Source organism: Brienomyrus brachyistius, chromosome 4, assembly GCF_023856365.1.
Source record: "Brienomyrus brachyistius isolate T26 chromosome 4, BBRACH_0.4, whole genome shotgun sequence".
NCBI classification, from domain to species: Eukaryota; Metazoa; Chordata; class Actinopteri; order Osteoglossiformes; family Mormyridae; genus Brienomyrus; species Brienomyrus brachyistius.
This window is the reverse complement of record NC_064536.1, coordinates 17963782-17983958: the sequence shown is the minus strand read 5'-3', so window position 1 is coordinate 17983958 and position 20177 is coordinate 17963782. Positions and strand designations below refer to the sequence as shown.

Genomic DNA, 20177 nt, shown 5'->3' with positions numbered 1-20177 from the left:
AGCAGAGGCCCTACTTTGTTTCACAATCCATATTCTTTCAGAAGAAGAACTTTTGGCCAAACAATCTACGGCTGTTTTTCTTGGAGTAAATTACCATCTGCCCTGAAAAGTACAGGCATAAGGATGCAGGGTTGCTGTTCTGCGTGCCTCCTGTCAGATCGGGAAGGGGGCGGGGGGGGTATGTGCCAGATGGACCCTCCCCGGGATTTAAAAGTGCGCTACCCTAACCTGGTGACTGCATCCCGCCCGGCACCGCTCCATCTTCCCGTCCGCCCCGCCACGCTCGCCGCGTGATTCAGCTGCTTCACTGACATTGCTGGTTCTAAGCCCTTACTTGGTCTTGTGTAAAGAAGAGCAGCAAAGTACAGGTTAAGTGCTTTAGATGCATAAGTTATATCATCATATTTTTGTTTCGCCCCTGACTATGAGTCAACCACCAAGTCACCGATCGTGGGAGCTGTGGGAGGTACTCCTGCTGGGGACACCTTGGGGACAATCGACACTCTCCAACCCGCCTATGACGCTGACCGGTGCCTTTCCCTCTTGGCCACCGTCACTGGGGGCTTTAAGCTGGGGGTTTTACCCTGTGTGACAGACTAAGCCAGCAACAGCCTGTAAAATGAAAGCATGACTTTTTGGCACAGTTCGATGCTGCCCCTGCAGCATCCAAGTTGGCTGTACAAACCATGGTTGCCGTGGACCACTTTACATCAGAAGTTGATGAAAACGCCTAACGAAAGTCTACATTTGGTCCCCTGTTTGTATAAATACGATCCTAATATCTGATTTTTAATCTGTATTAAATACCTGTATATTTAATAGATTTTACTCACTTCTGGGTGGATTTTGTTTTGGGAAAATAACTTTTATGTTGAATTCCAATGTTTTTGAATTGCTTAATATGCCAAATATTAGCTTATGTTAATTTAGAGCGCAGGCATTAATGTGGCCCCCCGTTAAGGGACCTGGTATCTGGCCAAATCCTGTCTCCCAGGACCAAGATGTTGCTCAATCAACACAGTATTCCCTTAATTCAGAAATGAATTGTGGTCTGACAAATCAACACCACAAACGGCACGGGTGAGCGCCCCCTTCAGGGACAGCTAGTTATTGCCACAGTCCTGCTGTTAACCCAGGTCGATCATCTGCTTTTGATTTTTTTCCAAGCCTTCTGGTGACTACAGCGTGGTCTCATACTCCAGGCGTTCTTGGACCAGGGCGTCGTCCTTATACTGCAGCCTAGGGGGTGCCGGGGAACATTCAAAACCCAGGATGGCCTTGCGTATACTCCTGTCCAGCACGTGCCTCTCCCAGGCCGGGTAGCGGTTCCGGAAGAGGTCTATCTTTATCACAGTCTCCTCTATCCGTGGGGGGCGGGAGGATGTTGTGGGCGTGGCCAGCGGTCTCACCTGGAACACGGGCGTACAGCCGTCCCTCTCGGTGTACTTGATGTCCATTGAGGACGCCCCCCGCATCTGCCCTGCCCTCAGGGAGTTAGTGGCCCCCTCAGGTGGCGGTGGCGAAGCGGCAGCCCCGCCCCCAACTGGCTCCTCGAGGGCGGAGCTTGGCGAACGGCCGAATCGTGGTCCATTAGGGTGGAAGAAGGCGTAGTACATGAGCATGAAGAGCACGCCGGTGAGGAAGCTGCTGAAGATGACACAAAGGGCAGGAATAGCGAAGGCGTCAGTGCTGGAGGGCAGCCGGTAAAGGTACCAGAGGGTGCTCAGCGCGGCGTTCTCCAGCAGCACCACCAGGTAGTAGACGAAGAGCCGGTAGCGCGTGCGGCCCTCCTTGACGTTGAACCAGCTAAAGATGTAGACGACGCCAACAACCATGTCGAAGACGATCTCCTCCCACTTTGTGACGCAGAACTCGGTCTCGCAGTGGACGATCCAGAAGGTCATGATGCACCAGTGCAGCACGATGAAGACGCCGAAGTAAAGCTGGAACACGGAGGCGAAGAGGGCGAAGGTGACCACGCGCGCCGCCACTGTGAAGAAGTGCCAGCAGAAGGTGATCACCACCGCCAGGTAGCTGACCGGCTTCTTGTCATCGCGAGACTCTCTCAGGGCCTTCTGGTAGGAGGCCAGCGCCCAGGCCAGGGACACGAGGGAGGCGGCCGCTGTCAGACCTGGAGGGGTGCAGGGGCGGGGGAGGAGACAGGAGGCATGAGAGGCCCAGATCGCAAATAAAATGTGTGCAGACGGGCGTTCACCTTAAAGGCCCTGCAGAATGAAAATCTGACTTTGCATAGTTGAATAAGGAGAGTTCAGTAAATGGAACCGACATACCGTGAATCTCAAATACTGTTGTTCCTTCTTTCAAATATAAATATGTAAGAGAAGGTCATAAAAACGATTCAAAACTTCTAAACTGTCACCCCCAAACTTGACATACACCAGTCCACTCTCAATCCCAGTGGACCTGCACAACCTGGAACAAATATTTCCTCACTCATCGGGCATGTGTACACGGTATATACAAGTGCATCTGGCCAGGAAACAAACATATACAGCGGAACCTCGGTTCTTGAGCCTCTCACATGTCATACAGTTCGGTTCTCTACCAAATTATTTGGTAAAAAGAAATCGAATCAGTTATCGAACAAACCTTTGGTTCTTGACAAACCAGCCCTTTTGCACTAAAACTTGTCTGCAAAGCACACATTTTTTAGGCATAAACAAAGGAGAGAATGTGTGCAGGTGAATCAGTATACAGTACCGCTAGTGCTTGCGTAGTGCATCTCCGCCAAATTGTACTATGAATATTCTTGTGTTTTTTTGCTTTTATTTTGTTTTTAAATAAACCACCGTGGGTCCTAACAAGGTTCATGATAGCAGCAAACCAGAAAGGAAAGTTGTGAGAACCACAATAGAACTTAAAAAGGAAATAACTGCAATGTATGATAACGGTGTCTGATCTTGCTACAGACTATGGAATGATGAAATAATTTTCTTTTCATTTATTTCATGTTATCATGAGTTATAATGTATTTTTATGGTTTTAGCATTATGTATGTATTGATACAGGTTAAAACATCATTTGGGGTTCTGGAACAGATTAATACAATTTACATTATTTCTTACGGGAAAAATTGATTCAGTTCTCGAACAGCTTTCTGGAACAGATGAAGTCTGAGAACCGAGGTCAGCCATCCAGGGGTGCCTTTCCCAAAAGCTCAGTTTACCGACTTACATGGTTAGACCCTTTCAGTTGCATGGTTCTAACTTGCTAACCTTGTTAGTAGCTCTGCTTTTGGGAAACACACTCTAGGTTAGTAGGGGATGCTAAGGAAGTCACTAAGGAAGACTCAAGTACGCTTTGTCTAAACGGAAAATGGATGAAAGATTATTGGTCAATATGACGTGTTTTCAGAGCCCGCCTGGATGCTGTGCTTCACTGGGAGTCTATGAGAGCTCCGTAAATGGTTTTTGCTTCGATGATGTAGATTGGACAGGTAGACTAGCCGTCAGGTATTTTAAACCTGCCTGGAAGCCAGGCTTCTCTGCATGGTGATTGGGAGATGATGTCTGAAAATGAGCATAAAAGACCAATAACGCTGACAAGGGGCTCAGAAGCGAGAGACAGTTTATCGTTTCGTATGTCAGATTTCACCATCGGCATTTGTAACCATTGTAAATAAAGTCGCTACCATTTAGTTTTTGAGTTTGATCATTTGTTTAATTTTCAGTGAAAATTCTGTGATTTTTTGAAGACTAGTTTTGTAGTCAGCTAACGAACTAAGTATAACAGGGTAATATTTCTTACAAAAAGAAAGTAGAGCAGGATTTAGTCAGAAAAAAAATTATATAAGTACTAAAAGGGACCCCCCCCATTCTGAGCAAAATGCAAAGCCCCCCAATCCTTAAGTACTTATGTGATCACACGTTAGTAGTGGGGCTCCCTAGCTTTGGTCTGCTTTAATTTTGGGCGTTTAACCCCCCACCCTGACTGAAATTATTGCTCCTCCAAACTGTAGCACGTCAGGTTCCACTAATGCTGGGTTCTCTTGTAACTTCCTTGAGAAAAGTGCTATAAAAATCAAACGGAACTGAAGGTAAAGCACAGTGACTGGGACCTTCTCCAAAAAGAAGTTTTCTGTGAATCTTACACATCACATTGAATGAAATGCTCCACAAAAGACAGAGAAAAATACTGCATGAGAAAAGATAAAAACGGGTTTTTTTAATGCAATCTGATACCACGTACCTACAGTACTGAATGTGAACTCGAGCTGCACTACTGAAAAGCCGCAGCCATTTTTAAGGATAGGAGCTGATGTCACCCTCCCCCCCCCCCCCCCCCCCGGCCCTGTTCTTTGAAATACCTAGAGAGACTTTGTGTCTTTAGCTTAACAGAGTCTAGTAAAGGCTTCAGACATCAGGGATAACAAAGACAGGGGGCCCTGACGATGAGTTCAAGGCTGACTCCCCAGCGTCCCTTTCAGGGCTGGAGGACCAGCCAGGATTTCGAGACTCAGCCCCGTGACATTGTGTATGACTGTGAGTGGTCGAGCAGGCTGTCTGTCATTGTGGTCCTAAGGCCAAATCTGTTTATTACAGATACCGGACAAGGTGCAAAATGACAGAGAATTAGGCTTTTATGCTGATCCAAGGTGTCAGAGGCCTGTGCGGAAGAAGGGGAAAGCAGAAGATGCTTTGTGACACTTATATTAGAACCATACTGCCTAGATTTCTGAGTAATCAGGCCAGTTGGCTGTATGAAACTCTATTTATATAGTTACCGCACATTCAGTTTCTGAAATAGTAATTTTTCAATAATTCTGTTTCCTATTCATTATATCCTCTACAATGAATATTACCACAGTTTACAAATGAAACTGATATTGTACTGCTCAGTAACCAGGACAGACATTAATCTATGAATGTTTATCCAGTATAGTATTCTTGGGAGCCTGGGGACTGGTCCAGGATATAATGGGCAAGGGACACCCTAGATGGGATGCCAGTCCATCACAGGGCACAAGGCAGGGGTACACCCTAGATGAGATGCCAGTCCATCACAGGGCACAAGGTAGGGGGACACCCTGGATGGGATGCCAGTCCATCACTGGGCACGAGGCAGTGGGACACCCTGGATGAGATGCCAGTCCATCACAGGGCACAAGGTAGGGGGACACCCTGGATGGGATGCCAGTCCATCACTGGGCACGAGGCAGTGGGACACCCTGGATGAGATGCCAGTCCATCACAGGGCACAAGGTAGGGGGACACCCTGGATGGGATGCCAGTCCATCACTGGGCACGAGGCAGTGGGACACCCTGGATGAGATGCCAGTCCATCACAGGGCACAAAGCAGGGGACACCCTGGACAGGATGCCAGTCCATCACCCATCGAAACCCCAACACACAGAGGTGTGAGGCTGCACTGTTACCACTGAAGCAGTGTGCCAACCTTCAGTGTAAATATTTGGTGTTTTCACTGCCCGTTAGCTTGGAGAATCATTGTGAAACTACTGAGATGCAAAGGAATTAAAGAACGGAAAAAAATAATTTCTGGGTTAGATTTAATTCCTTTAATTTCATCTTGCACAGCCCAATGAGATACAGACATTGTGTGCTAGGGACAGTGCAACCCAAAATTGCAATCCATTTGAGTGATCACCACAAGTCGATATCCCATGAGTCTGCCATTTATAAAAATGAGCACACATGAGTCCATCTCTCTCCTGCCCCCCACGTCACATACCTCCGCGAATAGAACGAAAACAATTGGTGCCCTGACGTGAGTTCGCCCCCCACTGGAGGGATGAGTATTAGTTGCATGGCCTTATAGTTCTTCATATAAAAGCACACTGGCCCTACCTTAATGATTGCTAGAGGAGTCTGTCCTCTCACTGAATCACTGAATTAAGAACCCCTGGGATTAACACTGGCACTTTCCTGAAACTGGGTAAATAAAGTGAAACTGAATAAATAAAAAATGAATACATATAAATATTGACCATTTGTTAACAGAAAAAAAACTGATTCTCCAAAAATATGCTAAATGTATTTCTGACATGTGTGGTGTGAACCTGTTGATGCTGTTTAAAGCAATTTAAATGCAAATGTAATACTTCTATTTAGCTTTAAGATTATGCTTAAAACAAAAAGCACCAAGTTAAGCCAAGTGTGGTTCAAGAGCCAATGCCAACTAAAACAAGCTGGAATGAGTGAGCATGTGATCCCAGAAGTGCAAGGAAATATGGATTTCAGTGGAGTGTTCAACATTGCCCCCCAGTGGAGATGTCGAGTCATAATTTAACTTCCGGCATCGTCGACAAGGGCTGTCCAATCAGGCAGCAGGCCTCTTCAGTATCTCCTGGCCTATTAGATCATAGAAAAGAGTCTGTTTCCCCAGACAAGCTCAACAAGGCTTTGACAAGCCATCCAGGTGTGTTACCCATTAAGGAAATGGAATAAATCACCAGCTAGCTACATACTCCAGAAACCATGACACCAAATATCGATAACATCCATACATTTCAAATTAATTAGCAACAACGTTCAGACAAGGAGTGAGTACAACTATCCGAAACCCCTTCCAATACTGAGAATATGTCCATTTATAAATCTCACGGTGGAGAGATGAAGAAAATGTCCGTAGGGGCACCAGGCATAAAAAAATCCTTTATTCATTACTGTTAAAACTTTATTCATTACCGTTACCTCACTCCAGAGTTCCTGCTGTGTTGTCAAATGTGTGCTTTTTGTTTAGTTAATCTTCCAATCAATCATTATTGAGTGATGGTTGACATAAAAAAATACAAGAGTTCGTATTAGGGCTGCCACACGACTATTTTACAATAGATTAATCTATTGACTATTTTATTGATTGATCAATTAATCTAAATGATTAACCTTCCTCCAGAAAATCAATTTGACCGTTTAAGTTAATTTAATTTTGACAACAAACTGTATGACAGGGTTTTAGATAATGTATTCTGGGTTTTCAGCACTATGTGAACATTATTTTCACCCACAGTTCTATAAGCAGAGTACTGTTATGCCTAACAATATTAATAGGATGCCTATTGTGATGCCCAAAGTTAGCAGTCTGTGTAAATTTGGCATGTCCTCATGCTAAATAATTTGGTTAATGGAGCACATCACCACATGCGAAACAAGCGATAAGCACTGAAGTGGTGACGAAGGAAGGGACAGATCAGCACCCACAACGTCTTTTAAAAGATGAGATGTTGTGGTTAAACAAGGTAAAAAGATGGTGGTGTTGTAGCGGTACTTTTCGCAAAATAAAGTCTGACACGTTTCTTTTTTATAAATATGATTTTCATTTTTATTTCAGTTCATGAATTATTTCTTTTTATTTAGTGTCTGTTTTCATTTCAGTTTTAGTTTAGAATAACGACACTGGTCCCAACCAGCCCAACGTGTACGAACACACACACTGGCACCGTCAATCAATGTAGAATAATTCCAGATTTTGACTTAAGCATTTTCACAAACACCTATTCAATGGAGATTCTAATGTAGCAGGCAGACAATTTCATGGCTTTATTAATGAGTGTGTTTGACATCTACAAGGACAAAGGATATTAAAAAGCTCTCCGTACTAATGGTAATTTAATAAACTTGAACAGACAATACGGTGGTTTAGCCTATTCTGGCTGTCTAGAATAGCGCCTGTGTGTTTTCTCTTCTAGTGCTCATGCATAGCGCTAGTACCGCCGTGGTATGCTGCCGCACTCTGCACAGTGTAAAACCACCTTTTTGTTTTGTGATAATTTGAACTACTCCCATAATTACATAGTGAAATTAAAGGAAAACATTTGTAATAATGGAGTGAAGCGTTTTAGAAATCAGAAAGGCAATTTAATTAAAATAATAAACGATGCATTGATTTACAATATTGATGTCAAAGTATTTTCAGAGTAGATGTCATCGACTACATTGACTAATCGCCTCAGCACTAGTTTGTATTACTTAAAACAAACATGCATGTGGAGAATGAGCATCCAGTGGGCCTCGTTAATGCAATGCTCCAGCTTTATCATTGCTGGGAGAGCAATCGCCATCGCTCCGTCTGTGGCCCCTTCAAAGTTCGGGGCCCCAGGCAAATGCCTACCATGCATGTCCCGTTGCCACACCTCTGCTCTGAAGCAATTAGGGGTTATGGGTCTTAATTATGGGCCCAACAGTGAAATCATTCCCAGAGACATGGGATTCGAACCAGCAACTTTCACCACTGAGCCGAAACCACCTCCCAAAATTCAGGCAATAAAAAATTGCTTGGAATTCTTTGGGAAATTGGCGAAGTTCCGTATAACGTGCTTTCGCAAGCTGCACTGGGGATTACCGCGGAAACCGTTTGACTTGCTTATCCCGGGGGTTTTCCTGATCTCTGCGTGTTTCACGGCTGAGCTGTTTGGAGGCTCTTTGGGGAAGAGGCCGGGTTGTCAACCAGTGCAGCATAAGAAGCTGAAAATCCTGCTTCGCAAAGCTCGCCCTCATCCAAGGGGGCTGTCCGCTGGGACGGCGAGCGATTCATGCTCGCTGGGTTGCCATGGAAACCCATTAGAACTGTATTCATTGGGTGCTTCATATTTTGTTCAGTTTCATACCTTCAGACGGATTTGTTGTTTCGAGGGTCCCACTCAAAAAGTCATGCCAGGAACCCCCCGCACATATTTCAAAAAATAAATAAAGAACTAGTGAGTATAGACAGGTTGTAGCTAGCTAGCTGCTTAGCATAACATGCTGCTTCCGCATCACCTAAATAAGGAGCATGTTGATTTATTATTTAGTGCAGTGACTGTTTGTGGCCAACAGGGGGCCCCACACAAATGTGTGGCTTGAGTGGTAGTAAACAGCGCCACTGGCTACCACAAGTAGCGGGGTGACAAACATTGTAGCCAAAACCAAAGGACTACATTAGCATAACACTTGTTTAACCTTCAGGTGAAACTGTCACATGATTATCATGCATGTATAGGATTATTAACCATACAAATTCAATACTAACTGTGCCTTCACTTGTTTGACTTGAGAACTACCAATGTGCTACTAGATATTTAGAAAACTATTCATCTATTTGCTGTACTTAAAAAGATTTATATTTAAATTGGCTTATAAACCACATGGTTTAACAGTCCCCTTTGGCACGTGAAGCTACTCACACATTTATTTATTAAAAAGTAATAAATAAATGCCCGAGGGCAACATTGTTCTAAAACTGAGCTTCATGGTCTTGAGGTAACAAATAGCTCTATTAATATTTAATAACGTAGGATGGTCTCACACACACTGGGAGATCAGTTTGTTTATTTTCTCTGGCGTGATGTAATGACATGGAGCTCATATTTGGAAATGACCTCAGCGTGATGAGTCTATTTGGTCGATTTCGGCCTTTGCTTCACAGCAGCTGCTGATGGCCGGATTGCTCGCTATCCAGCAGGGTCCCTCTCCGGGATACTGGCATAACCGGAGATTCAAATCAAGAGCATTTTACAAACTCATCAGAAAACGGCTTGACATCAAGCAAAGGGATAATTTCAAACTCTCATTGTCATAAATGATATTGAAGACTTGGGCTGAGTTTGTTTCTCAGAGTACCCAAGACAATCTAGTTTACCATTTTTGCTCGGATATTTCTTTATGATTTATTTTTCCATATACAATCACTGTACGGTCCAAAACCCATGGATATTAATTGTAATGTTGCCATCACATTATGCAAAACTTTATGTACAGCCTTGATTACCATGGGAATCTGTCACTGTGTATGTTACCTGGGTACTGAATAGTATTATCCACATGCAGGCTATAATCGTTGAGTCAAGTCATGCAACTTTTGAATCTTTCATTTCCAGTGAAAGGCAGTATTTCAGCATTCTCTGGCTAGGCTGCTGTTAGATGTCTATAAATGAATCAAAAAACTGAATGCCAAATACATGATGTTTTGCCCATGACCATTTTATGAGAAGATGGAAATATTTGCAGAACTGGGTATCAGTGTCTGAGGGGGTATCAGAGTTTCTGATGTCTAGGAGAGGAGACACAGTTACCCAACAGCATCAAAATACTTTTAGGAATCTCTTTCGGGTGTTAGCTTAGTCTGAGAGAGGGACACAGTCAATCAAGGCGGAGAATTCCTGCAGCCTTGGTTCATTAAAAGCAGATTCCCGTTTTCTGCTGTGCCTGTCTAAATCCAACACTCTTTCATGCCCATACTCCTGAACACTCTGCACCTGAGCACAGGGACCTCAGGAAGGAATCAACACTGCTGAGGCTTGGGTCTTGAGCTGGGTACATGCCAAGCTGATGGCAAAAAACTAGCATCAACCAAAGCTGACGAGCAATCAGTTCCTGTTACCTCACGTCAACTGTGAAAATTTGTGATGGAACTCACCGACATGACTAGAGATAACAGTTGAGCAACCCATGCAGCCCAATCAGGAAACTCACCAGCTAGCTTCGACTCAATAAATTAGTCAAAACAGAGCAAATGGAGACCAACCTTGTCCAACCGTGCTGCACACACTGATGCAACAAGTGGTCATCTGTCTCACTGCTTTAAGGCAGCTTTTAAGGGCTGAAATGGGTGTGTTTCAAGCTTTAAGGGGTTTGGAGTAGCTTTGTGGGCCAGCGTTTCATGTCTGTAGGTTGTTGGTTCAGATCCCTTAACCACTTGAGTAATTGTATCATATTTGGGCCATTGAGCAAGGTCCTTAACCCCACAAACTGTTCCATGGGTGCTGGATGAATGGTTGACTCTGAGCTCTGACCCCAAGCCAGACAGTACCTGGGGCATTTGAGGGTTAATGGCCAAATAGTTCAATCACTCTGCTGGGCCCAAGATTTGAACACAAACGAAGGCAAATTCCCTGCCAGTAAACCTCATTCTGAATGTGGATGAATTCTGTCTTTGGCCACCGTTTCATGACGAAGAGTGTTCCGCAGATGAATGCTCTTGTTTACAGGATAAATGTGGGCGTTCCTCACTGTCGAGCAAGAGTTAGGAGCCTCAGCCGGCTTTTCGCTTGGGCTGATTGCTCATTTTCTCCCGCTTCATGCACCAAACCACAGACTCCATCTCTCCAGTTTGTAAATTCATTCGGGATGAAATGGTAGATCGTTGCAATTTTAATCACCATGCATCAAACAGCGACGGATCTGGTTGCACCGCATCGCATCGGGTTGTGGGAGAAAGGCATGATTTTGCAGGTGTTTCATTCCTCGAGAGCGATGATTACCCACGGAAACATCTACAAGCGGAATTCCCGTGTTGATTACATGGATTCATGCTTGTATGGGCTTGAAAATGTAACAAATATGAGCTGCACCGAATGCTCCTCAACTAACACATGGTTTTATGAATATATCCTCACACAGCAGAGTGCTGGCAGGCGGGATCAAGGAATAACAAACTTCCAAAAACAAACTGTGTATCAGTTTGCATGGTCTCCCGTTGTTTGTGTAGGTTTCCTTCTGAAAAGCAATAGAATCAGATAAGTTAACGATCAACTCTAAATTGCCCATAATGTTTGAGTATATGTATGTGCCCTGTGATGGACTGGCATCCCGTCCAAGGTACCCCCGTGCCTCGTGTCCTGTGATGGACTGGCATCCCGTCCAGCGTGTCCCCCTGCCTTATGCTTCCTGGAACAGACTCTGATTTGGAATTTGAAAGCCTACGCGAAGCCTGTATTTCACACTACAATGAATGGTTCTCAAATTAGAAACATGAAAAATTTGATCAATATTACAGCTACATCACTACTGACATCAGTATTTATCCTCTATGAAATTAGCCATATACAAATTATTGCAACACTCTGACTGCGAGGAGCCCATCATTGCGTAAGTATTTAGTTGCAGCAATCTGCAAATTGCTGCACTTTACTATTAGCGAACAAAACACGAATTATCTGAGTCAGGCACATGGTTCCAGTGAGTGTTCTTTAATTGCTTTCATTTCAAACTCGTTATGGATGGTTTGACTGCAGAAAGCCCTTCCCTTTGTCAGCGGCTACACAAAGGGTTGTCACGACCCGTGACAGGATGTGCTAATGTCTGGGGACCGTCCTGTATGCCTAGGATGTGGTAGGTAAACCAGGGGGACTGGCTCGGATATGCTGCAGATTGCAGACAGTTAAGGTAAGGGAAGGAAGATTACCTAAGAGTGTATGTAGTGTATGTGCATATGTGGGTATGTGGGTTTGGGGGGGGGGGGGGGACTGAGGCAGCCTGCTCCCCACCCTGAAAAGAATTTTAAATTATGCACAGTGTGTGTGTGTATATATATATTTACATATACACACACACAACTTCCCAGTTAATTGACTCTGGCTTGCCTATGTCACATGCATATCTTTAGACCTTACATTCTTTTTACATAGCAAACACTGTATTTTATTTTATCCAAAGTCTCATACATTTTTGAGCAAGCAGGGCTAGTCAGTCCCAGGAGCAAACGGGGTTAAGGGCCTTGATCAGGGGCCCTTCGGTGAAATCGCTATGCTAAGACTGGGACTTAAACTAGTGACCTCCTGATGCTTAATGTGCTGAGACACATACCACCCATTACAGCCCCCTCCTATATGAATCCATCTCACAGTTTCTTCACAATTGCCTATGATAAATATAATTATATTTGACGTTTTGCCTAGGATGACTCACTAGACGCATCACACTTCTGGGATTCTAACCCCGCCCTTTCTGTGTGTGGAGGTGACATGCTCATTGTGTTCCTCCCCCAATCGAAAAACATCCCCTTAGATGATCTGCTGTCTCTGAATGGCTTGCAAATTTCCGGAGAGATGGTACGATAATGAGAAAGAGAGGTTATATTGGTTATACACTTACTTTAGCTTTCTCCCAATTAAAGGCTGTTCAGTCCTTGCTTTCCAGATGAATAACATTTAAGTTCTTCAGCTCTGCCATTCCCGGGTGTCATCCATCGCATACTTAAAGCTAAACACCCCCTTTCTTAGTTAAATATGGAAACGAGCTGAATACCCGGAGCTCCTTGGCCTTACTCACTCTTTCAAGTAAAGGGCTTTAATTGTGTTTTATTATTTTTGCTTTATGAATGCTTTGAATAACATACAGCAGGAAGGTAGTTCTTGCCAATCCCGATGCTCTCCATGGGCGGAGTTTGGGGGCCGCATGGCCGCCTGAGTCGAGATTGCAATTAGTTGCCAAGAGTGACACTGCACATTGCAGATGTGCGCTGGCACACCGCACCACTGCATGGACGGTTTGTCGGAATACTATAGGCAGTACCGGGTTTAGCTAACGTGGCGCCTAGGCAAGCATCACCCCACGAAGTACCCCACGTCTGAGAGAAAGTGAAATTGGCAGGCAAAGCAGTGTCCCCTCAGAGGTTGACGCCCTAGGCGACCGCCTATGCTGCGAATAGGACTGACCGGCCCTGACGTAGACTGTACTGTATAATATACAATGTGCTTTTTTCTGATATGTAAATTATATTAGTATAAACAAATAATGTCATGACATCATCTTTACTGTAACGTTACCTCTGTCTTTGTCGCGTTTCTCCTCCTCTTCTTTTCTGTTTTTCCTCCAGATAATTTAGGACATTTTGAGCTCGTTGACACATCAGAAAATGACCCCTCCCCCTCCCCAAGTAGCAGGTAAAGGCTAATTAGACGGAGGAGGGGTGTAACTGCCACTAGGGTCAGTTATGCTGCTTTAAGTTCATTTAATTAATTTAAATATAAGAATAATACTCCGGTTTCCCCCCACAGTCTAAAAACATGCTGAGGCTAATTGGAGTTGCTAAACTGCCCGTAGGTGTGCATGTGTGAGTGAATGGTGTGTGAGTGTGCCCTGCGATGGGCTGGCCCCCCATCCTGGGTTGTTCCCTGCCTCGTGCCCATTGCTTCCGGGATAGGCTCCGGACCCCCCGAGACCTAGTAGGATAAGCAGATTGAAAAATGGATGGATGGATGAATGAATTCCTACTGCATACTGGGGAAGGTTGGGGACATGGAGTCTGAATGGACACTGTTCCGGACCTCCATTGTGGAAGCGGCTGTACGGAGCTGTAGCTGCAGGGTGGTCGGTGACAGTCGTGGCGGTAACCCTGGTACCTGGTGGTGGGCACTAGAGGTGAGGGGGGCTGTCAAGCTGAAGAAGGAGGTCTACCGGGAATTAATATCTCCGGGGTCTCTGGAGGCAGCTGATGGGTACCGGAAGGCCCGGCGGCACGTGGCTCGGGCAGCTGCGGAAGGAAATACCCGGGCATGGCTTTGGTGAGGCCATGGAAAGTGACCTTCGGTCGGCCTCAAAAAGGTTCTGGCAAACCGTCCGGAATATCAGGAGGGGGAAGCAGCTCCTGGTTCTTACTATTTATAGTGGGGAGGGGGTGCTGTTGACCTCACCTGAGGACATCACCCGGAGGTGGAAGGAATACTCTGAGGACCTCAACTCGTGTTCGTTATTGAGGGGAGTTACAAGGGGGGCAGCATGGACAGTGGGGGGGGGGGGATACGTAGAAAAATTATGTATCGTTATTATTATTATTATTACTACTACTACTTAATAGGCCTTGCTAAGCAGGTAAGTTCATGTGTACTTAAGACACATTAATATCAACTTTAAGAATAGTGGAATGTTACACTTTTTCTCTTCCTCCGTTTGTGGCGCCCCCTGGATGGATGGCGCCCCTAGCATTTGCCTATATTGCCTATGCCACAGGCTGGCCCTGCCTATAGGTGAACAAAGTAATACTTCATGTGTGCATCAGATACATGCGTTAACATATAAGGTAAGCAAGACGGAGTTTTTGCCCTCCTCTCTAAAGCGCAACCGTCAATCGATCTCTACCACTTAAGTTCCCGAAAAGCCGGTCAATTACATTCCTACCAAAAGGCGGAAATCTGAATTACAGACAATATAATGTTCGTTATGAACCCTTTCTGCAATTTATGCCGATAGTGTACGCTATTTTCTGTCTTTCCGGGAGGGAAAACCCAACAAATGGCAGAAACTTCAGAAACGGTTCTTGAAATGCACGAATCGCTTTATGCAATTTTAAATGCATCAATTTTAAATTATTACAGGGACGTGGTCATAAATGTAAGCGTTAAACATCTCCAATTAAAGGTGTTGGGACGGGAAAAAGCAGCCTTTTGCAGCAATATTAGGAGAAACTGCCCAAATCTATTATTCTGATAATATATATCTGCCCTTGGTGTAAAGATACATATTTTCATTAACCGGGGAATTTTCAGATGTTTCATCGTAAATGGAAACTTTCCCAAAATATCTATAAGATAATGTTTTTTACATGCTACCCCACAAAATCAACGTGCGTTGATTTGAATACACATATGCGCACATACTGTACTCTGAACGCGACAGAATTGTATTCTGAAATAAAACTGCATGGTATAACACAGACAGCCATTTAACCTGAACACCAAAGCTGAATTTCTTTGCTTTGCAATTTGAGCGTTTTCTGTGGCTATCATTGTCTTATAAAGTTATTAATGTTGTCCCCTTGTGCCGCCACCTTGGCCCTTCCAATGGGGGGATGAGCCCCCGCCTATTAAAGCCCCCCATCTTCCTCTTCTCTAAGCTAAAGTTTGCTCCGGGGATCCGGTCACGTCCGGATTCTCCCGCAAAGCTCCGAATGACTGACTTCCCAGCTGTAACCTGAATCTCGTCCGTGACACGTTGTCGGGGTAACAGCAGCCTCGTGGGGGGGGGGGGGGGGGTTATTTTAGTTTATACCACTGCACTGTTGAATTCTAGATTTTCAAGGGTATTTTCTATAACCGCACATGTAGTGACAGCCAGGCAAATCACAGTTGTAAATCAATGCGCGATTATAATCTTTTATTCCAGTATTAACAGAAACTATAAAAGTGAAGAGTCACTTAGACACAACTCACTTAGACATCAGAAGTGCTTCAGGTTGAGGACCAGTAACTGTGGAAAGTGATTAAATACCAAAATGATTTACAGATGTAATGCACTTAGTGCAGTCATTCATTACAGTGCCGTTTCACCTGCTTAAACAATGTGGTACACATAATCGCTAAACACTAAATAAGACCGGGTTTACCTATAATGTTGCTGAATTCCAGGTGGTACCTGGAGCTAAATCAATAAAGTACTGGCTGAATATACACTAACCAGGGCATTCACCTCAGCTGATAGCTGATTGGCCCCTGTAGTGCCCCCTCCCTCTGTCACTCACCGATTCAAAACAGATCATTGGATAATGATAAGGTTGGCCCCTTTGTATGAATTATGGAGCCTCTTATGCATCCTACCTTAATAAACTCTTAGTATTGCCCCTGGGCTAAATGTACATGGTGTCATCTTCCATTTAGGATCTCAGTGTCCTTGGTCACCCTAGCTAACAGCAGTCAGCTTCGTCTGACCACAGGAAAATGGCATCTTTTGGCCAAGTAGATGGATTATAAATGGAATTTCATGCGGTGATACTGTAAACATCTTGATTGATTTCAACCCCCCTCCCCCCCCCAAAAAAAAACAACTCAGTGGACCATACCAGCTATATAAGACAGTTTTGACCTTTTTCGAGGAGGAAGATGTCAAACATAGTTTATGCGCTCCTGCTTTCTTTCAAGCATTTACATTTTTTCATTACCACCATTTTCCAATTAACTCAGCATGCCTGTAGGGTTATGGAAAAGAATTACAAAGATGTCGTGATGAGGTGATGCGTGACGTAGCTGGTGAGCAGGGTCGCAGGGCGCTCTGACCGTAGGGAGTGACAATCTGTCACTCCTCTGCAAGATGCATGGAATTAACAAGTTCCAGAGAGACGTGCCCTGCATCTGTCTTGGGGCCATATGTGGCTTAGCAGGTTGGGATGCTGTTCTTATTCTTGGAAGGTCGTCGGTTCAAATCCCAGGAATTTTACTGTTGTGTCCCTGATCGAGGCCCTTAAACCCTGATTGCTTCAGGGACTGACCCTGCTTGTGTTGCTTTGTATAAAAATTTCTGCTAAAAAAATAAATCATAAATGCTCATAGTCCAGACACCCCCTGCTGGGTGGGTTTCTGCCTACATTCTACATCCTTTGAATTTAATTATTTGTACATTTCATTTCACTGTTAGTTACATCATATCTGTCTGGTGAAAATATACCGGGGGGTGGGGGGGGGGGTGGTGGTAATTAGCTTCTGAATCAGAGCTCTGGTGGATATGTTAGTGACTTTTCAGATTGGACACCAGTGATGTTTGAGAGTGGGTCTCTGGAAATTCAGAAGCAGATTTGGGGATGCGAACTGATATAGGGGTGAACATGGTGGTTAATCAGAAGTGTGATGGTTTTCTGAGGAAGCATGCGATTGGCCAGGCGAATTACCCGAACCTGACTTCAAGGACATTGCCCAGCATTGTCTGGCGTGCTGGATGACAGCTACATCGGACAAATCAAGACTAGCTGCCAAGGTCACCTGACTATCCTCCTATAGATGGCCACACCCACTCCTTTTCACAGTCTATCAAAAAGATATGATGAAAAAAATGGATGAAAGGTAAAAATAATGAGCTTTCTAGGCATTTGCAATTGTGCATTATACTTGACCAGGCATATGTCAGGTGGAGGGGAGGGGGGACGGGGCCTGCCCATTTTGTCTGAATGGATTAAACTGTCCCCCCCCCCTTTGATGTTCCAAGTGCCCTTTTCAGAAGTGGAAAGTTCAGGTTCAGAAAGTACAAATCCAGACCAAGATTTCATTTCAACTAACCAGTTCAGTTTTCTGTGAATGTGACTCTTTATACTCAACTGAGATGTGGAGGTGCATCTGTCCCTGGGGCCATCACAGCAGGGAGTCGACTGCAAAATTTACCATGGGACCAAGTGATGGGCTGGCATCCCATCCAGGGTGTCCCCTGCCTCGTGTCCTGTGATGGACTGTCATCCCTTCCAGGGTGTCCCCTGCCTCGTGCCCTGTGATGGACTTGCATCCCATCCAGGGTGTCCCCTGCCTCATTCCCCGTGATGGACTGGCATCCCATCCAGGGTGTCCCCTGCCTCGTGCCCTGTGATGGACTTGCATCCCATCCAGGGTGTCCCCCTGCCTCGTGCCCTGTGATGGACTGGCATCCCATCCAGGGTGTCCCCTGCCTCATGCCCTGTGATGGACTGGCATCCTCTCCTGGGAGTCCCCTGCCTCGTGCCCTGTGATGGACTTGCATCCCGTCCAGGGTGTCCCCCTGCCTCGTGCCCTGTGATGGACTGGCATCCTCTCCAGGGTGTTCTCTATCTTGTGCCCTGTCCTTCCTGGGATAGGATCCAGGCTTACCATGAACCTCTAATGGCTTTGCATTTATGGAAGATGGATAGATGGGTGAACGGATGGATTTTCTTTTTTAATGCACAGAAAAATGCTTTAAACTACATTGTGGTTACACACTGCAGAGACAGGCACGAAATCGCTCAGGTCTGTACATGTATAATTTGTTGAGTGAGGGTCTCCATGTCACAAAAGCCATTGTGATTGACTGGACTTTTTAACGTGCTCCCGTGGATTCTGACTACCAGTTTACGGGACAGGGTTGTTATCAGTTCCGCCACCGGAATGAGATCTCTAGCCTGGGTGTTTGAGAATCGGGACTTAAGCAGGGAGAGCAGAAGAAGGCCCGCAGGGAGTCAGGATGATGAGGAAGATGGATGAAGAGAGAAGGAGGGCTTGTGAAACAGGTAGCCACGTCCGTTAGCGACAGTAAGGCTAACAGCGTGACACACACCTCGAAACCACACTCACTAAAGCTGTGCTGATCCAATGTATGCTGTTTGGTCTGTCAGTAGCTTTATGCAGGTTCTTCTGCTTTTCACTCACTCACCCCATGAGTAGCTTGTCATAAATATACATTTTATTTATTTAGCAGATGTATTTATTGTAGGCAATATGCAGTTTTGAAAAAGCAGGGTTAGTCAGTTCATGGAGCAATTGGGGGTTAAGAACCTCGCTCAAGGGCTCAACAGGGGAATCATTCTGCAGACCCAGGGATTTAAACACATGACCTTCTGATCGCAGGCTCAGCATTCTAATATACTACAGCCCCAGGTATCCTCTTGTGAAACTTGCGCATGTGTAAGTGCTTGTTATTCAGAAGGTCAAAAGGACCTGAGTGTGACCCAGGAGGGCAGCCGAAATGCCCATCACAGCCTGCCCAATACCCAAGATGCAGGACCTCCATTAAAGCGGTTAATACTTCACGACAGCCTGCAAACAGGCATGAATCAGCATCAACCTGCCTGCTGGGAATGACACTCCCACATCACTGTTCTCATCTGCACCTCCAATGCCTGCTTCTCTTTCTCCTCTGTGTTGGACCCTCGTAGCACCTGTGCTGCCCCCCCCCCCCGGTCTTTCTTGGCCGCCTCATCCCTCATTGCCTGGTGCCAATGAGTCACATGACCCTTGGGTGCGTGCCATCACCTCTATCCCAGAGATCTCCCTCTTAGGAAGTCCGGAGCTCAGGATGGGACCCAGAGGCTCGGTGGCATGGAGACTGAAAACAGAGGCACACGGTGGTTCTGCAGGAATGCTGAGGAGGGCTGTGTCGCCATGGTAACCACACCGAGACAGACTCCCAGGGAATCGAAAAGCCGGGGAGCAACCTGTCCGTGAAATATCACCCAGGCTTCCTGATTCGAAAGGCGGCGACGATGTCTGACTGGCCAAATTTCGGCACTAACTTCAAAAATAGAACTAAAACAGCTATTTTCAAGCACTGGATGAAAGATGAGATTGGGTGAATGTTATTTTTTTCCCCCCAAGTTTGACGAGTTGCAGGTAATGCTCCGCGTCCATCCGGCATGGAGAGAAAGCTGGGACGGACGACGGCTAGAATGAGAACGAACTCTGAAGATCAGACCTGTCAAAGATACCCCTCATGGAGGAAGAGCCCAATTCAGGTGGCTCTGGTTTGTCAGATCTCCTCCCTTTCCTTCCATTTCTGAGTTCATTGATTCTCAGCAGTTACTCTTCACAAAAATAATTGGGCTGTGAAACATATCCCTCTTATCTTTGTCAAAACATAAATCCCTAATCTACTGCACATCAGCTTCCCACTGACATGAGCCGGAGAGGATCCGATAAGGGGATACTCCAGAATTTTCTTTAAGGCGGAGGTGCATAAAAGGGGCTATTTTTCACCAGTGGGCCCGCCCCTGTATGTGCCTACGCCTATAAAGGTAA

The 20177-nt window shown here is 45.3% G+C and overlaps 1 protein-coding gene across 1 annotated transcript in view; it reads right to left on the bottom strand.

The window, feature by feature from the left end:
* Nucleotides 1–1034: 1034 nt before the first annotated feature.
* LOC125740117 (XK-related protein 4-like) overlaps nt 1035–20177 on the bottom strand; it is a 74379-nt gene continuing 55236 nt past the window's right edge. The window contains exon 3 of the mRNA XM_049010936.1: nt 1035–2131. Within this exon, the coding sequence (XP_048866893.1) occupies nt 1179–2131 (953 nt within the window). The 3' untranslated portion in view covers nt 1035–1178. The remainder of the gene's footprint in view (nt 2132–20177) is intronic.